Here is a 19,993-nt window from a genome sequence, read left to right as displayed (position 1 = left end):
TGACTGAACCGGCAAAAAAGAAGCAGAAAGCTAGGAAAGCATCGTCGGAGCCTCGGAGGAACAGAGAAAGAGGAAACGGCAGACTGACCGAGCGAGGAGTCAGCAATTATATCTATTCCGAAGCTGTAGGGTGGCTCCATAGAGAAACCTGCGAGCAAAAAGCGAAATTGCCATAACTGCATAGCGCCCCTTTAAAGTTAAAGTCAGTGGGCCAAGCCCATTTAACATATGCTAGCCTATCTTTTCCTATTTTCATTCCATGATCACAGTTAAGCTAAATGGCATGCCTCTTACCTTACCTTTATAGGTATAGGATGGAGCACCAGGGCCTGCAGCTAGCCGCGATCTTTACCCATAGGATTTAAGGGACACTAGCAGCTAACGATCCCCTCATATACACAAAAATGCATTAAATGAAATGAAATCGGACACAAGCATTAGCTTTGTAAGACCTTAGGGTAGCTGTTATATAAGTGGGGTGACGAAATTCAAACTGAAAATAAATTATAGTTATGCCAAAAGTGTAGCTAGCTAGCTAGCCGTGATCTTTAGCTACCCATAGGATTGAATGGACACTAGCAGCTAACGAAACCGCTCACATTCACAATCACGTAAGGCTTGTATCATGTGGACGCACTGACGGTTTTGTTGTCATTACTTAGAATTCCTCATTCCTCCCCAAACTACACACTATAGGTTTAAGACATAATTATTTGTTTAAAATCATTTTGGCTGCAAGTAAGAAAAACAAGAAAATGGTTAAAGTCTGAACCACCTGTATTACGAGACTTGAAATTATTAAGGATATCAATGTAATTTGACCTTTTCTTTAAAAGTGAGCCGATTTCAGTCATATTGGGATGAATGGGATTTTATTTTCCAGGGTGTAAACAATAAACTCAAGAATTCCCATTGTCATCTAAAGGAATTTAGGAATGTGATGTTTTTTGTGTGTGCTGTAAACAAGGTTTTTACTCCTTTTACGCCTGTGCCTAACATCTCCTTAACTGCTTTAAAAAAAAATTATTCTACCTTTCTTTCTTTCGTTTGCTTGTTTATTCTATTTTTTTTATTATTTTGCCAATTACTTTTTCTTTCTGTTTTTGTATTAGTAAACATACAGTATATGAAAATATTGATGAGAAAGGTCTATGGCATAAAAACAACAATATTAGAAATACTTTCAATAAAAACTATTAGTGTGAGAGCAAAAAAGCATCTAAAAAGGTGTTGACTGATGCCCATAGTCATAAATAATACCTTTTAATTTGTTGTATTGAAAAATAAAACAATATACCATCATGTACAGAAGGCAATACAGGCAGAAACTGTTGTTTTTACAGTGAAAGCATACTTGTTACACCCTTGCCACGATGCAAAACATGGAATACACTGCATGTGAGTTCAGTTAGATACCTTGGCATTCAACTCCACAGGTTGACAGCATGATAATAAGCTTATTTGTTCACTCATTTTCTCTCTCACACACACCTGCACAGAGTTCCAGAAATATATCCACAAATGTGGTATCCACAAATATATTTACAGATTAGTTTTTAATCAAATTTAGAAAAATCGCATATAAAACCATCTTTAATCCACATTTCACAATACATCATGTTAACACAGCAGTGCTCAGTTTTGGAAGAGTATGTTCACATTGTGTGTATGTGGCCAAATGTTGATTGACCCATGCAACAACAAAACAAACATCAAACATATACATGAATAATTCAATACAGACTTTGTGTCCCTATAATTCAATTTTATTTTACTTCAGCATTGATCTGAATTTATTTCATTTGTATCAGTGATTATCTGCTACTTCTGAATGACAGGACAGAGACTTTGGCCTTATGTTTTATACTAGATGAAGTTTGTAGCTTTTCAGAAAAATGTAAAAAAAAAAAATGAACGTAATCGATTTTGGCCAGTGTCTAAAATGATTTCTTCTGAACTGTAATCATAACCATTATACTAATAACATAAGGGTCGCTCAGATATATAGAAGTCAAAGAAACTGTTGGTTGAGTTTGAGTTTTTCATTTTCCGTCAAATACTTCTTTCTTCCTTTTGGTACAATACACTAACAGTATTGTTTTCCCATACATTAAAGAAAAAGCACACTATTTCAGTATGAGCATCACTACAGACCAGATTCTAAAAAGATTGATTATTTTGTTTGGTAATAGAAAGCCACAGCTGTTTTTTGTCACTGTTGGTAGAGGGGAGCTTGGCTATTGACTGCACAAGCTGCAATGTGTTATTATTTGTGATTGTGATGAAAGTGATTGCAGCCTTGCTTTTGTAGAATGTGCTACCACCCAATCTCCGATTGAAAATGGCAGTCTTTGTAAATCCATTTATAAGGCTCAGTAAACTCATAGTTGGGGACAGTCAATTAGCAGCCGCTGTCAAAACAAAGTCACCAACAATCCCTCTTGACATTCTAAGGAGAAAACAAAGCATCCAATTTTGTGGTTTTAACAGTGTGTTCAATGTTAAGTTTCTATTTGGAGAACAACTGTTGTGCTTGACTTCCTCAATATCTGCCCATGTCATATGTTTTACTAACAGAATTTCAGAGTCAAAATTTGGGGATCAACACAAATGAATAAGACATTCAATTATTATTGCTTATAGTCACTTGAGACTCGCTCCACTCGTAGGAATAAAGTAAAAAGCCTTTTCCAACCAACAGCTTCAAAATCGGGGTTATAATGTACCAGACAGTGTATGATTATCTAAAGCTGTGACTAATGTCTGCAGGAAGATTAATTCATTTTCAATAAAACCTTTTTAGATTTGGACATGAAAAGAGTAGCGACATTCGGTAGCTATTAAAGGATAGTCATCCTGCTCTGCAAAGTGAGTCAAACTGAACAAATGTGAAACGATGATGCCATCTGTGCACAGACAAATTTGAAAAAGTCATTTCTAAGAAGATTTATGGGTGTTGTTGAAAGTTTCTGTACACTGTAGGGGCAATTCAAACATTCACGCAGCGGCCGCGGGTTCGACTCTTCCCTGCGGCCGTTTGCTGCATGTCATTCCCCCCCTCTCTCTCCCCCTTCTTGTCTTCAGCTGTCCTGTACAAATAAAGGCCTAAATGCGGAAACATGAGAAAATGTTAATTCAAGTGTTCAATGTGTACATAAAGCAATGAAGCGATGAGCTACATACGGATGAACTGCTTTCATAATAAAGTCTGCCGCTTTTGATTTTAATCAATAAATATGCTTCCCAATAACATGTTTGTTTATTCTGAAGTGTAACTGTGATACTGCTTGGTACAGTTTGTCTAGTATTAATATTGTGAGATCCAATTGTTGCAATGTGACAAGCTTTAAACAAAACACAGCATTTGAAACAAATTAATAAAAATTGATAAATCTCATGTGGGGTTATTTTGTATATAGACTGAGTCAGTGGAGATTTCCAGGGCTGATTTTATGCTTTTGTAAACAGAATAAAAAAGCACGATATTCAATGTCAAATATTATACATAAGCATTCAAATGTGCTACACCACGACATGGCAGAGTTCAGTTGATGTTTTTTACATAGTTGCTAGTCTTACAATGCCAGACCTATCTCCACAGCGCTGTGGAGTAAGGTCTGGCTCTACCACAAATACTTTCCAGGATAGGAGAAAAAAATGCTCTGGGTTGTTGGTGTTCCTTTAAACCAATCACAATCGCCTTGGGTGGTGCTAAGCTACGGACGCGGCCAGGGTGGCTCTGCAACATAGTCTCGCGAAGGAACTTGTTTTGGTGGAACATTTGCACCCCGCAAAAGAAAACGGCACATACAATATTAAATGGAAAGTGTTCACACAATACAGTAACGTGAGCTAAATTTGCTAAACATAATTTTCTCTTACCAGTGTATTGCAGTGTGTATTTCGTCCATAGCGATCCCCACCAATCAGTCCCAATACATCCCAATTAGATAGTAAATGCCGTAAACACATTCTTTGTAAATCTTTAGAATAGTTCTCTGAAAAAAACAAGCTGACTTGTTGCACGATCCAAATTTTCTACAAAACTTTCCATTTTCAGTGTGTAGCTTGCTAGCTCAAAGGTTCTTGTCGTTTCCCGAATGAACAGTTTGAGATCGGCAACACAGAGAGCGGAAGGTGAGGGATGTCTGGCGGAACATCCGGCGGGGCAATAAAAGGCTGTTGGTATTGTGTTTGAATGCTAGACAGTTTTCTTAGTTTACTTGAATGCAGCTGAAGGTCGCACATCTCAGCAGATGACGAACAGAAGCCATAGAGAAGGCTTACAAATGCTGAGGGTTATTCAATGTCCTTGATCTTTAATAACAAACTGGATTATGAGGGTGAAAACACCATCAACACATGTTGACGACTTAGTTGTACACAGCTACAGTATGTCTGAGGGTGATATGGTGCTTTTACTATTTTTACTTATATATCTTAATGAACTTATATTATATTGTATGTTTTCCATTACCACCTACTTCAGGGTCAATATTCTAATGTGTTTATTGTTGGTGAGAAGTGAGCAAAAGCAGCTTCCCAACATAAATACAAAGATATGTAACATATACATATAACCCTGTCAGTAAATTGTTTGCAAGATGACAGATTTCTTTTAAAACAGCTATGCCCTTGAGTTTAGCATTAGCAGTAGTGCTATTTACTTAAGAGATCCCCTTATGTGTAAAGTGCAAAAGAAATCTCAGCACTGTGCAAATATTAATGAGGGGCCATACATGTGTAGAGCCTGAGAAGGCATCATGGGAAATATCTGTGCACATACAACATTGAAATATCACTGCAGCAGCATATGAGGAGGTCCAGCCAGCATGTTATACCGTCATAGTTTGACCAGAATAAGAAGCAGGCTAGTGAATAGTCACCAATTGGGTCACTAAGTATTACATACAAGTAAAAAAACTAACCATGTAGATGTGAAGCCCATGCATATTGAAAAAAAGGTAGTAAAGTAAAAATAAAACAGATTGAACTAAATTAAATTAAATATGCTTGCATGTGCGTCCATAGAGTCCAAAATAAATGTTGCAGAGTATAACTCAGGCTCACAGGACATAAATACTGTCATAATTTATCATCATACTCTAACCTGTGAAAAGACAAAGTGCACAGAAAAACCTTCATTATGCCGGATTCACAAAATAACTGCAACATTACAGTTCTCACTGATTAGTATGGAAGATTTAAAATCACAACCTTGGGGGTGGGGCCATGGGCGGAGCTTAGTGTCAGAGGGACTGTACATTTTATTACATTACATTTGTAACAAGGGATGGATTGTGCTGAACAAACAGACACTTAGAGGGATCTTCTTGGCACATTTCTCAGTTAGTGTTGACAGCTAATTAGTACTAGTAGCTTGTGTTAACTAAAAGAAAACACACAGCAAATGCATAAATAAAAAGAAAATACATATATCTGTATGTAGATTGTTCAGACTAGGCATAATTAAAGGAAAAACCCCACCCTAAAACACTGACACTCTTTGTATCTTGCATTTTAGAATCCATTTTGGGGTTGTGTGGAGTATCTTTCTTTCCAGTTAACTGGCCAGATGCGGTCAATATCAGGGTGCAATACTTCAAGCTCTGCTACAGTGAAAATTGATTGTAAAAATGTATGTCAGATTCTTGTGAAAACCCCTCACAATCAAAGAGAAAGGAGTATTTTTTAGACAGTTACGTACAACCACAGCTTCAATAAAACAGCATGAGATGCAGCCACATTCTGCATTCCCATATCCCACAGCTACAGTAAATGCAACGGCTTCCATGACACAGGAAATCATAAACTAGGAGAAATAGAGTGGTTACACCAAAATTGAAGATGAAAATAAACAGCATGAATGTATTAAATATGGATAATTGATGTTATATAAAAAGGTGCAAAACATTTTCTAAGAGTGGATATTGCATTAATATTACACTTCACAGTAGACAAATAAAGTGTTACTTGTCCTTATAATCTTTAACATGGAATAAACAACAGCTGCAATCTGGGTCGCATGGGGACATGTCAATGCTTTCTAAAAACACTGCTGTGTGTGTAAAGTCATCCTGAATTTTAAATAAACATTTAACAGATTAAAGATACAAAAATAAAATTATGTTAATCGCAAACTGCAGCCTCAAAACACAACCATTAATCAAGTGGACCCATTACATTCTTATAAATGAACACAATCAGTGTGACACACAACCAAGATAATTCAAAATGTAGTGATGAATTCAGACACTCACACTACAGTAATAAGACACAAATGCGGATAACATGCTTGTGTGTGTGTGTGTGTGTGTGTGTGTGTGTGTGTGTGTGTGTGTGTGTGTGTGTGTGTGTGTGTGAGATTTCTTGCCTCCAGTGCTAAACAGACAAACTCATTGGTCTAAACTGCATATTAGTTGCTCAGGCACTTGTTTGAAGTAATAAAAAAAATGAATACAAATGGACTCCGTCTGATGTTTGATGGATCTCATTTCATTCTTCTCTTTATATCCCAGCAAGGATCCTTCCTTTACTCCGTGTCTCTCAACTCCATGGTGCAGGCCACTTGAGCCAGGTCATTCTCCGGGGACAAAAAGGCGTATCACTCTGAATGGAGCTCTATTGCTTTGATCTCTGAGACTGGACATCATTCACTTTATGACATATAAAAGGCTTTGTGTGTGTGTATGGAATGGATGTGTTGAATATCTCTGTGTCAGAAGCTGGACTCTGGGACTGTCCTTTTGCGTCCCAGCGAGGTCGTGCTGTAACGAGTCCTCTGCAGGGTGCCGTAAGACGGTTTGTCTGCTGTCAGGCTGCGTGATGGTGCTGGGGCTGTAGACATCCCGTTACGATGCAGAGATGCTGTCCTACGCATGCTATGCTCTGCTTTGGTGGGGATGTTGGAGGAGCTCTGGGAGCGCTTGATTTCCGCCGTGGTTCGGCCCACCTTCCCGTTTGACAGCTCATCGCCCAAGTGGCCAGAGCCATTAGACCTGCCTCCTTCCACCCCAGTTCCTCCTCCTGCTGCTCCGTTAGACAGTGACAGCCTAGAGAGAGTCCTCCTGCCTCCTTCCTCAACTCCTCCTTTCCCTGACTCACCCTCCTTGGACTTCCTTGAGTCCTTATCCTTCTTAAGGAAGTTACCTTTAAAGAAGGAGGAGAGCAGTCCCTCATGGCTCTTGGGTACTTCTCCTTTCTTGGTCTTAGAGTTTCCTTCATATGCACCGCGGTGTTCCCTATCAGACCCTGTGTCCCCTTTTTGTCTCCTCAGGGTCCCATCATGAAGGCTAGGAGTGCTGTAGCTGGGCTGAACTCCAGAACTGGAACTCCTTTTTGTCTCAGTAGTATCCTGGGAAGCTTTGGAGGAGCTTTGCTTCCTGGCGTCCTTCCTCCTGGTGAGGGTGTTACTGCTAGAGCTACTGCTGATATTGGTGGTGCTCTCATCTCTTGTCTGGCTCCCCTTCCTGCGTCTCAAGCTGGCGGTCTTATCTGATGACCTCCTCTGGCCCTCTGGGACCTGTGGGGACTCAGGTGGCAGCTCATCCCCTGCCTTATTCATAAAATGTAAGCTCCCAACACTGGAAGATCGGACATTGGTTGAGGACCGGCCCTCAGCAGCTGCCTTTGTGATGCGTGGCTCGCTCATCAACGTCACTATTGGATCCTTTGTGCACCTGGGCCGCCGGCCAGATTCCAGGTACTGTACGAGCTCCACAGGGGCAGGATCTTGAACAGATGGAGGCACTTGTTCAGGTTTACGTATGTCCTTTGAACCAAAGGACCAGCGCAGGGGAAACACTTTGCTCAGGGTGTCCCTTGGCTTGCTGGGGGCTCTCATGCTCACGCTGCGTCCCTGAAGACCCCTGATAAATGGCCTGCTCTCAAACCCCCCTAACAATTATGTAGAGAGGAAAATGTTTTAGTTTTTACATTTACATTTTAGTTTTTAATTAATCTTGAAATAAACAACCAATAAGATACTGAACTGATTAGGGAAAATACTGAGTGTGGCCCCTTACCTCTTTCCTGTTTAGAACCATTTTCAAGGAAGACCGGAGACTCGGGCGAGTCAGGTAATGAAGATGGGCAGGTAGTGGAGGATCGAGAGACCAGACTGCCTCTCTTACTATCCCCTGACAGCCGGATTAGCCAGTGGTCTGACATTGATGAACTTGTGGATCCTGTGAGACACACAGAGGGAAGAGAGGGATCAGAGGACGGATATAAACCATAAAAGTATTCCACCAATTAAGCATTGCACTCCTATAACATTGTTATAGGAGTGCAATAGGCATTCTTCTTTTCTTTTTCTTTTTTAAACCTGTGACCTATACCATCATATTGTTGGAGCATCATATTTGTAGACTGCCAGGCATTTCGGGAATCTTGGTTTATCTTTTCATATAGACTAATGTATGCTTTAAATGTGTTGAGTGATGTTGACTGTAATGTTACATGTATGTTTAAGATGTTGAGTAATGGTTCAATAAATGTATGGAGTTATGTGGAATGTAATGTTTAATATATATTTTTAAATGTGGACCCCAGGAGGAGTAGCTGTGCACAGCTAATGGGGATCCTATAATAAACAAAACTAAACTAAACTATTCCCACAATGCAATTGGACCTTCGCACAGCTCCCTCTGCAGACTTTGCGTAGCTCCCTCTGGAGCCACAAGAGGATTTATACATCTTTTTACACATACTGAATGCAGTAGCATATGCAGTTTATCCCAAAGTGAAAGCTAATTGAAGAGATTAAGAAAGTGCCTGCACCGGTGTTGTGAGCTAACATGTTTTTACTGCGTCATGAGGAGTGAAAAAGCAATGCTTGTATTCGTTATTTTTGCCTCCTGGCCACCTTATCTTCTGTACTCCAGCCCGTAACCCAAATGGAGGTCTGCCATTATTGAGATCTTCTAATTCCTTCAATGCATCATCAGGGAGACAAAAGGTTACATAATAACTACTTAATTATGTAACCTTTTTCCCCTGAACTAAATGCTTCCGAAGGGTTATATTTTTTTATTAGCCAAAAGGAAATTTGATTTTCAATGTCCTCTTTCCTTTCTAAGTACATTTTAGCTATAATTTTGCCTTTTTAAACTCTTGCACTCTTTCACTCAAAGAGTTTTTAATTGTCTATTATTTCTGTCTGTGACTCACTTCCTCAGGAAAAGAAGGAATAAAGATTACAATAGTAAGGGAAATAAAAACAATATACTGTATGCCCACTGAAATGGCAAGTTTTTCTATAATAGATCTTTTTGCAGCTGACAGTGTGTTGTGCATACATGTTTATCTTCAAATAACTTCTGTATGCTACATTTTCTTTCCATCAATAAAATCATGATCACAGTATTTGCAAACATTTTTAAAGATGTTGATAAAGCAACAGCCTTATCTGACATTTTTTGGGGAAATATTTAAATAAAAAAACTGCCTACCTGAAAAGTGTATTGATTAATTAAGGTGCAATACATGATTTTAGAACAAAATGTCACACTTAGCTTAGCCACAAATAAAAAAATGATTGAATATGTTTTGTACTAATCCTAAAGCAGTTTATCGTGCATTCATAGCTCAATTTTGAACAGACAATATGCATAATATTTAGACCTTTTTTAATGTTTTGTTGGAGGAAATGAACAAGTATATTATATAGCAATACTTAAAGTACACTTAAATAATAGAAATTCATCATTTAATGAACCGGCGCCACTTCTTCAACTTCAAATCTTAAACAAATCTTAAGTATTTCTCTAAAACATTGAATATGCATGACTAAATAATCAACAATCAAAGTTTTCAAGATCGTAGTTATTATTTATTACAAGTTAAACACAAAAAATCAGCTGTCATTATATTTTGATTCAAACGCTGCTACATTCTGGTCAACAATAAGTGACAATCCATTATTTCAACTGAGCCCCATCCAACCACCCAGTGAGAAAAGTGATGAAAAAACACAAATCGTTTATGTTCATGTTGTGCTCATATTAAGTAGCTGACTGAGAAAATAGGTTTTCAACACATTTAAGGTCAACTAAACTATTGGGAAGAAGTGACCAACAGCTAATCAAACCAGTGTATGTTTCAGTATCTGACGTTGTATAATGCTAGACTGGGTAATAATGCCCAATTTGCCTTCATCCTTGGATGTATCTCTACTTTGATCCAAGCTATTTGCACTATTGCAATACTGCCAGTTACTGTTATAATGTTAGAACTCTACTGTCACTTTATTGCCATTCACTGACTATTACTATTTGCACTATTTAGTATAGTGCTGGATACCGTTTACACTGTCGGATACAGATACGAGAAGGCACAGATGTTACGGTGTAGAGAGGCAAATCATTTCCAGTGTACTCTCCTGAGGAAATGAGTCTCCCAACCTTCACTCTGGTCTGTTACAGAGGGATTTTAGAGGGATCTGAGTAGGGATGCACCGAATATTCGGCCACCGAAAATTTTCGGCCGAAAATGGCCCAAAAGGGCATTTTCGGTTTTCGGCCGAAATACTTTTATCACCGAAACAATACGGCCGAAAATGTTGTGATGACGCAAACAGAAACCACGACCTGCACGTGTGTCAGTATCAATCCGTTCCACCTGCAAAGCGTCTCCTAAGCAAAGAGGTTGAAACGGACCACGGAGTGAAAACAATGAAAAGTACGCTCTTAGAGTCTGTCAGCACACGTTTCACTGAGATCTATTCGGATCCTCTGCACTTCATCGCGACTGTACTTGATCCGCGTTATAAAGACCATTACTTGGATGCGGAAATAAAGCAGGGCGCACGAGAAATGATCCAGGCCGCGATGGATGCGGAGAACCCGCGTGGAGACCATAACAGTCTATGGTGGAGACGGAGCGCGCACGGCGCAGCGCCCAGCGCAGGAGGAGATCAGAGCGCAGAAAAAAAGACTTGTCTCTCTGCACCAGATGAGGGGCATGCACCCTCGTTGTCTGATATGTTCAGTGAAATCCTGCAAGAAAGTGCCTCAAATAATAATAATAATAATAATAATAATAATAATAATAATAATAATAATAATAATAATAATAATAATAGGTAAGCTATTCTGTTCTTAGGCTATTATATACTGTATGTGACTATCAGATTGTAGCCATATTTCTGCTAGATATTTTTTAATTAAACTTTAATATTAATTTATACAATTGCAATGCCTTAATTTTAGTAAAGTTAGTACACAGTCATAGCCATAAATGCAATGGAACTAATAATTGGCATAATTTCTTTCGGTGTTTCGGTTTTTGGTCTCGGTTTCCTCTTTTTCGGTTTTGGCCAAGAATTTTCATTTCAGTGCATCCCTAGATCTGAGTGTGTTTGTCACACACACACACACACACACACACACACACACACACACACACACACACACACACACACACACACACACACACACACACACACACACACACACACACACACACACAGGTGTGTATGTGGTTGGGCAGAGCGAACACATACTGTAGCAGCTCAGTGCAGTTCACATTTTGCCTTTAATATTATACACCTTGAGGCTTTTCATACATTGATTTTACACAGCTGAAGTGACACAGATGAAGACACACACTTGTTCTTGACATTTTGAAGGTGGACAAACTGAACTAGGAAAAGTACATATGTACTTATGTGTACTTATGTACGTATGTGGAGAAAATGTGTGTAATTCAAAAATAGAAATGTACTGACATGTACTATGCAGTGGAAGGAAAGGACAGTTATGATAAAGGTTAATCTGAAGCCCTTCTGACATTTGTAGTACCGGTGTGGGCATGCACCCCCACTAAAGAAGCCATGGCCAGTTAATAATGTTACCTGAATTGTAATGGTGCCCTTAATAAACTTTCACCGCTCTGTGTCCTCTGTTCGTCCTGTCTGCCTTTTCCTCTGGTAGTTGAGTACTTTCTGAATGCATTTTTCTGATGGCATTTAGTGAAGTACACACTAACAGGCTAGAGGCCAGACTAGAGGCTCCAAGCCACCGCTGCGACCCTGCACAGGATGGATGTTTTTTTTTTTTTTATTGTTGTTGTAACATTTCCTTTCAAATTTCTTTACTTTTGTTTTACTTATTTGTTTATTTGATGTGAAGAGTGGCTCATGCAGGTTTAATCACATCTGGGTATGGAAGCACAGCATGGAATAAATACTGTCATTAAAAACATAAATCATATGAACAGGCTCTCAGCATTGGGTATGATATGACAATGAGTTTCCCTACAGTCACATAATTTAAGGTAATTTTCTAGCAGCTCTCTTCCTTCCCCACTGTACCTTTAAGCAGGTGTTTGACATTGTTGGGCCTGCATCATTGCATGATTAATATACGCCGTGGGGGTGTCATTAGTCTATTGTATGCTGCTGTTTACGTGCTTCTTTAAAAACATTATTGGGAGGAATATTTTTTGGGCAAAAATCTTTGCTGCCAACGACAAATTTGTGTGGGGGCAAAAAGACACCCTGTGGTATAGGCCCCTACACCGGCTGCTAGTGTAACCACAGAGAACATTAAGTATTGGTAGAATGTGCATGTGCAAAACAGAGACACAATGATTCAGATGCTGTATTCTGGTCTACAAGCAGAAAATGGACATAATAAGCCCTCTAGAGTCAATTAATCAGTCCTTCCAGAAAAACGCGGAGTTATTTTGTGATTGTTGCGGGCAAAAATACTTGATTATGCGGCACGTTTTCTTAAAAAATGCGATGGAATATGCGGGATATTAATGCAATTTTATGCGATGAAATTGCGGGAACTTGCAAAAACTGCGGTTTGATGAAAAAGAGAAGAAAAAGTGATTCCCCCAACACCCTGCTTTTTTTAAACTTCAAAAATAGTTTACAGATATTCAGTCATTGCAATAAGTAAAAAAAATAAGATACAAAAATACATACAAATAATATAATATTAAAGTAAAAATAAAAGTAATAGTCTAAACAGAGGGAAATAAAAGATACAAAAGAGACAGACTTTTAAAAATTGTTAATAATATAGACAGCAGGAGCACTTAAAGAAATTTCAGATAATATCAGATATTAAGATATCTGATATTAAGCTATTAAGCTTTCTTATTGGATACCAACTTAAGAGACTCAAAGTACATGTCAAATTCAACCATAGACAGTATAGAATTCAACCTCCAACACCTGCTTTTCATATATATACTGTCTATGGCTTTTCGATGATGTTCACGTCGCGTAATTACGTCACTTCATAACGTTCCCATGGCAACAGGGGAAAATTGCTGCTCTTGTGTGAAGTAAACGCAACATTTTTTCAACTTTCTGCTAAGATATATGCGACTTTTTTGAAATCATGCAAGCACCGCATATTTTGTGCGGAAATCGGCAATTTATGCCGCGAAAGTGCGGCATATTTGAAAAAATGTGGCCCCCGCATGAATATGTGGACTTTGGCTGATTATGCATTGATAAATATATTTAAAATATATTGATAAATATTTGTCAATATTTAAAGTTTTATCACCTGATACATTTCAAGTGATTTAAGATATTAGATATATAGATAGATAGATAGATAGATAGATAGATAGATAGATAGATAGATAGATAGATAGATAGATAGATAGATAGATAGATAGATAATGTATTATCCTCGGTTAGTGGAGGGCAGTTATGGAAGAGGGCACAAAGCTCTTGCTGTAGCATGCATTTAAAAGATAATTTTTTTTACAAATCAAAGGTCTTTTTTTGTGGCCGGATGGGAGTACAGCGAAGCATGAGTTCAGAGGGTCCTGGGGTTGATTGCTATGATGAGTGCTTTGTGTGTGATGGCAGTGACTAGACTCCAAGAGTGGGTGTCTGCCTCTTACACGAAACGCCTCAAACAAGGTAATTTGCAATTCAGTTTTTAATGTTTGCACCAGCATGTTGTGACTCTGAACCAGTATCATAGCAACTCAAAAAGGAGGAAAATCAGTAAAGATGGCATTACACAGAGGGCACTGACTGTCCAAAATGAGCTATCATGAAGTAGATACTGATTTGGTTAACAACTGATATATATGTTCACTCCTCTCTGATATGTCCAGTGCTGTATCTATTCTGTAGGAGCTGGCCAGGTAAATACTTTAGCCTGTGTATATTACATCCCTGTACATGCAACAATTAAATGGGTCTTGGTGCATGTTACCACGAAAAAGGAAAAATAAAAAAGCCACTTCAATTGTATTTTTTATTGATGGAAGGTTCTTTTTGTTTTTTAGTCTGAATAATTGTAACTGTAAAATATGAATACAGTTAATGTATTCTTAATTACATGATAACATGATGACATGGAAATAGGCCACTCATGCTTTGAACTATGGAGAACACAGTGTAGTGTTCCTACTTTGTTTCTTTACAGTTTACTGATTTTCAGTGAGTTATTCACGGGTTAGCTCTACAGAGAAATCCCTAAATTATTCTAAATTGTTCCTATACTGTTGCACTATTAGCTTATGTGTTCCTACTGTTCATGGATCCGCCTATGGAGAAACACTGCAAAATCACACGTGTATTTTATGTTGAGCAGGTCCAGCATGCCACATTGTGGCTCACATGAATGGTGGAATGTAAAAACTAAAATGGTGAATTAATCATAATCATAATCTGTTTCAGACAACTCTCTCAACCGCAACTCTCAGATGGCTCAGGGAACATATGAGGAGTGTGTGTTGTGAACACATTAATGTGAATACATTAATTCAAACATTTTTGTCCTACAAACAGGCCCCTCCACGTGTTCTTTTTAATTCATTAAATGATGTATGTTTGCTTAGTTTTATCAACTTAAAATAACAAGTGAACTAGATGCATGAATTATTTTGACTTTCAACAACTAGTTGAGGGTAGAAAATAATTTGTCCCTCCAACTAAATATCAAGTTTTCCTAACTAATTACCAAGTTTTTATAACAACTAATATCAACTGGCAACAATAATATATCTTTTTTTGGCACAACATGAAATAACATGTATTGCTGACAAAAAAACAACAACATTTTTTACAGTGTAGTCATTCGATGTCATACCTCTGACGGAGCAATTGGCCGACCACGGGGGAATGGTGTTGCGTCTCTGGTAGAAAAGGATGTAGGCTCCTCTGGTGCATACTTCTTCCTCTGGCACCAAGTCTACGCTGCTGTCATCGTAGCTATACCACTGTCCGTCCACTGAATTCCGACAGTAAGCTGGATTAGAAAATGACAAGTGTGAACAATGGACACCAGGACATACGTCACTTAATGGCAATTATGAGAAAGTGCTCATATCAAGTCAAGCAACACTTCAGTTCTGCTGCATGTATAATACATGAAATAATTCATAGCTAAGAAATCCATGTTGTCATGCAGATTGTTGAAGCACGCCATCATTTAAAGTGTACAACACATTAAATAAGAAAACCCAATCTGCTTTACATTAAAAAACAAAACAAAAAAAACATTGTGTCCTTGTTATTATAGTGCATAAGGCTCCCATTTCCACCTCCATGCCATAAAATACCCAGAGACAGGATGCAACTGCAGCTGTCACAGAGACAACCGCTTCACCCTCCTCATCTCCTGCTGTCTCCAATTCTCCTACTAGTTGCAGTGCTGTGTGTCCTTACCAACCATCCCCTGCAATTACAGACCTTTGCCTCACCAGTGTGTCAAGGTTTCCATCCTGCCAGTCATCTGAACACATCACCTGCATACTGGCCAGTGTGTCCCAAAAGCTGAAGGGATGTAATAGACTAGAGATAGAAATGACTCTGCCTCAGAATATGGCAGGAAGGGGTTTCATTTTTAAATCCACCTCTTCATTCTGTTCAATTATTTTATTATTATTGTAATTTTGTACGGCAGTTGATGTAAAATAATATGAAAAAGCATCTGAACGTGTGTTGCGGCCACCTATTAGGATAAGCAAAGAGCTGACCCCATTAGTATTATCAGAAAATCCTCCACACACCGGCAGTTTGGGGCACCGTTGGCAATTACTGACAACATCTGTTCTCTGTTGCAAGATGCTGTCAAATTTGCTAATAATCATCATGATCATAACATAATCCCACCTCTCCATGCTCCTAGCAAATATGACAAAGTGTGTTGGGCTATTTAGAAAAGCTCATAATTAAGTCTAAGAGAAACTGGGATCATACTGTTGGAAAAACATAGTCAGGATGTGCTAAAAAGGAGTTGATATGACTAAAACTGAAAATGCAGCAGCAGTGCAGCAGACCGATGTGTTGTAAATAATTTACAGGATCAGCAAATGAACAAATAATAGACTGGAACTGAAATCATCAAAAAGCAACTTAGATTGGCTAAAAGTAACTATAAAGTCCCATCTGAAAATTATTTGAGGATGTGTGTTAAAATGCTGGCCTGATCAACAGTCAAAAATACAGCCAATGGAAAAAACTTAGTTAAAAGGTATTCAGTGGGGTGAAGTAAAGGATAGTAAACAAATGCTCATATATGTAAAAGTGTATTCACCAGATGTTAGTATTTTTAGCTGATATTAATATATCAATTTATTTTCTGTTAACGATTTAACTAATAGATTCATTGTTTAAGCACGTTCGTTCATTTGACAATGTCGCAAAGAAAACCTTAAAACAACGAGTTACTACATCGTAAATAATGTATTTTACCACCCAATTCCATACCAGTATAATGTCCTCCGTGCATTCCTCCATGGTGGTTACACACAGCGTAGAGGTCATACAGATAGTCGTGGGGGAGGATCATGTCAGCAGGTTGGTGGTGTTGGCCTGAAGCCAACTTCCAGGGCGGTGGCCAGGCCCCTGAGTTCAGGTTCCTCATACTCTGACTCCTCTTTACCACATGGGGGGCCATGTCCAAACCAGTCAGGGGGAAACGCACCAGGGTTGACAGCTTGTTCCTCCGCTCGCCTACCTGTTTCAAAAATTCCTTTTATTCATACATACAGTACACATATGTGCAGAGGAGTGGATTTAAAAGAATTCAACACTAAAACTGGATAAACAGCAATCAAAATATTGGTGCAGCAAATAAAAAAAACTTGATATAAAACACTAATACAAATGACAGTTTTGAAGTAATATCACATCAAAGACTCATCACATTGGGAAGAAAACTAGCTGCACAGGTGTCTAAAGGTTGAAACTTTCAATCACATTCATGGCCACTGTCACAACAGGATCTTTGCATTATTGAAAGATTCAAGAATCCGATTGAAACCACTAAGAAGTGCAGCAGCAGTTGTCCTGTGCAATGTACTGTAATTAATTATAGATTTCCCCTTCGAATTATTCTTTAATATTGAAGCCCCGTATCATGATGGAAGGTTTTGCATACCCCTGACCTCAGAAGCTGCATTGTGCAGATCAGTGGCTTCTGGTTAAGTCTCTAGAGCAGAACACAGAGATGTTATCTGAATTCTACTGTAATGCAGAGGCTAAAAAAAAAACAGGCACTGGGTAAGGGAGAGGCATAGTTTAGACTTTAGACTGCAAAAATGTTTTTTAGTACATGGAATGTTAAAGAAGTTGTGTGGGAGGTGGAATGGTGGAGTCGATTTTGAGGCAGTATGAGAGTCCCGTACAGTACACAGGAAACATCACTGCATCTATCGCTGCCACAAGAAAGTTTTTAAACATTATGAGGGTAAAAAAATGAAACACAAACACGGAACTGCCCAGGAGTTTGTGTAGCAGCTGACTGTTTGCCAAACAACAAAGCACAGTCGCTTATCAGAAAGTATATGTTGTCAATGTAGAAGAGAATATTCTATTATTCTATATGTATAATGTAAGCTACAACAGAATATGATATGCCCTTGTTGTATATGTGTGCCATTAAAATTGGGGGACTCAATAGAGGCCGATTAATAAAGAATGATTAAAACTAAAGCAGAAGAGGCCTATATATTGTTACACATATACTGTATAGAAAAAGTTGGCGTAGCCACCGTGACGTCACTCAGTTTGGCATTTTGGCAATTGACATCTTTTTTTTAGAAGCTAGAAGTGATCATATTTGGTAGAGAGGGTGGAGGTGGGGAGGAGCGAGGGGTGGATCTGAAAGACAACCCGAGGACACTATGCATGGCACCATGGTAGAACATTGTATCACAAGATAGCCTTCTTTTTGCACCATTGGCCAATATAAAGAATGCAGGTTTAAGGCACTTCCACACTGGCTTCACTTTTCAGGCCCAGAGGTTGCCACTTGCTTTTACTTAATGTCTATAGAGGTGGCGTAATGGCAGCATGATGTTAACAGCGCAGCAGCAGCTATTGTCAGAAACGCTTGAGATGGACGACTGAAAGATGTGACTTAAACAGCACGTGTTAAACCTAAACCTGGGTCAAGACATTAATTGAGCATAACAATATCACAATCCCAGACACATGCTTTATCCTTAAAAAGTCTTCAGAATGTCCTGATTTGTTTTCTATGTCTGATGAATGTAGACATCAGCCCCTGTTTACAGACAGTGTTTCACCTAGCTTTATGTAGGACGTGTTAAAGGCAGTGTGTGCTTCAGATGAGCCCTAAGTTATGTTTTATAGCTGTAATGCCTAAGGAGTAGGATTGTGTTTATATTTGCTTTGAATACAAAGTTTGACTGTGTTTGACATGCATGGCGGGCTGGGCACCTTTTGGTGAATGACGCTTTGTAAAACAAATTACTTAATTACTATAGCGTGAGGTACACTTTGTGCTTATTAACTGAGGACCACTTATGAAGTAACACACACACACACACACACACACACACACACACACACACACACACACACACACACACACACACACACACACACACACACACACACACACACACACACACACACACACACACACACATGCATATCTGCTGAGGAAATCAACCACATTATGACAGACTAGATTTAAGACATATTAGACAGATGTTCATTTAGTACTGTAGCACTTTAAAAAAAAAAATCCAGTAATAATAATAATATTTATTTGGTCTAGAGAGGCACTTAAGCCAAACAGGACAAAAGGCAGCTAGATGTCCCTGATGTCAGGCATGTGTGGGGATACAAATGAGCTCTCTGTGAATTCGATTACTGTATGTTGGAGTTTGTTCCAGAGAATGAGAGGGTGGCCTAATTATGATTGTGTATTGCCAGCATTGCTGGTGCTTATAAATCACAGAGCAGTTTTAAGTTAAAACCTTTTTCAGACAGTTTGGCTTGTTAAAGTAGGAAAAGCACAGGTGTTACTAACAATAACTATAACATAATAATAGAATTCAGTAATCTTTAGTTTTATTATTCACACCTGTGCTTTTCCCTACTGTGACTTGTCAAAACATGTCTACTTATAGTGTGGCATTGGGAAACAGCTTTGAAGAAGGCTACACCTCGAGAGACTACTCGGAGGCTTGGATGCTCACATCGGTCTCCATCCGACAATACAGAATGGTGAGGGTAAACATTGGTTTATTTTACCAGGGGTGAGGTGCAGCTGACCTGTATACAGCCGAGCAGTGAGGATAAAATCCTGAACATGACAGTCACACTGTCTGGGGAAGAGGCAGCACAGTGAGATGTATTTGTGTGTGTGTGTCTTGGGTGGGAAGCAGCAGTGGCTGACATGCTGCAGGTAATTACTGTTATGGAAAAACTCAGGAGCAGCACAGCTCATAGTCACGTATGTGAAGAAGGTTCGGGACACTTACATAGAAGCATTTAATAAAATAAAATCTCGATTGAGGATAATTTAGGATTAAACAGCACAGTGTAGTGCCATCCCAACTTCTGAAATTCCTCTTCTCCTGTACATTAGGTGTATTTAAACTCATGCTGGAGGCATTACATTTAGCTGAACCTTCAATGTACACAAAGATATTGCTGGCACCGTAAACACAACACGCAAGTATGTGTTATGTCTTAACTTCCTCCCCTGAACATGGCGGGATGGGAGCGCTTGAGGCAGCAGTTTTATCATAC

At 38.8% G+C, this 19,993-nt stretch overlaps 1 protein-coding gene across 1 annotated transcript in view; it reads right to left on the bottom strand.

Annotated features, from left to right (window-relative positions):
* Positions 1-1,247: 1,247 nt before the first annotated feature.
* usp43a (ubiquitin specific peptidase 43a) overlaps positions 1,248-19,993 on the bottom strand; it is a 118,030-nt gene continuing 99,284 nt past the window's right edge. Inside the window, exons 13-16 of the mRNA XM_039814967.1 lie at positions 16,694-16,943; positions 15,072-15,230; positions 8,025-8,186; positions 1,248-7,896 (exon numbers count right to left, since the gene is read on the bottom strand). Of these exons, the coding sequence (XP_039670901.1) occupies positions 6,719-7,896; positions 8,025-8,186; positions 15,072-15,230; positions 16,694-16,943 (1,749 nt within the window). The 3' untranslated portion in view covers positions 1,248-6,718. The remainder of the gene's footprint in view (positions 7,897-8,024; positions 8,187-15,071; positions 15,231-16,693; positions 16,944-19,993) is intronic.

This window comes from Perca fluviatilis, chromosome 1 (genome assembly GCF_010015445.1).
Source record: "Perca fluviatilis chromosome 1, GENO_Pfluv_1.0, whole genome shotgun sequence".
NCBI lineage: Eukaryota > Metazoa > Chordata > Actinopteri > Perciformes > Percidae > Perca > Perca fluviatilis.
The sequence above is the reverse complement of the archived record's forward strand: the minus strand, read 5'-3'. Positions and strand labels throughout refer to the sequence as shown.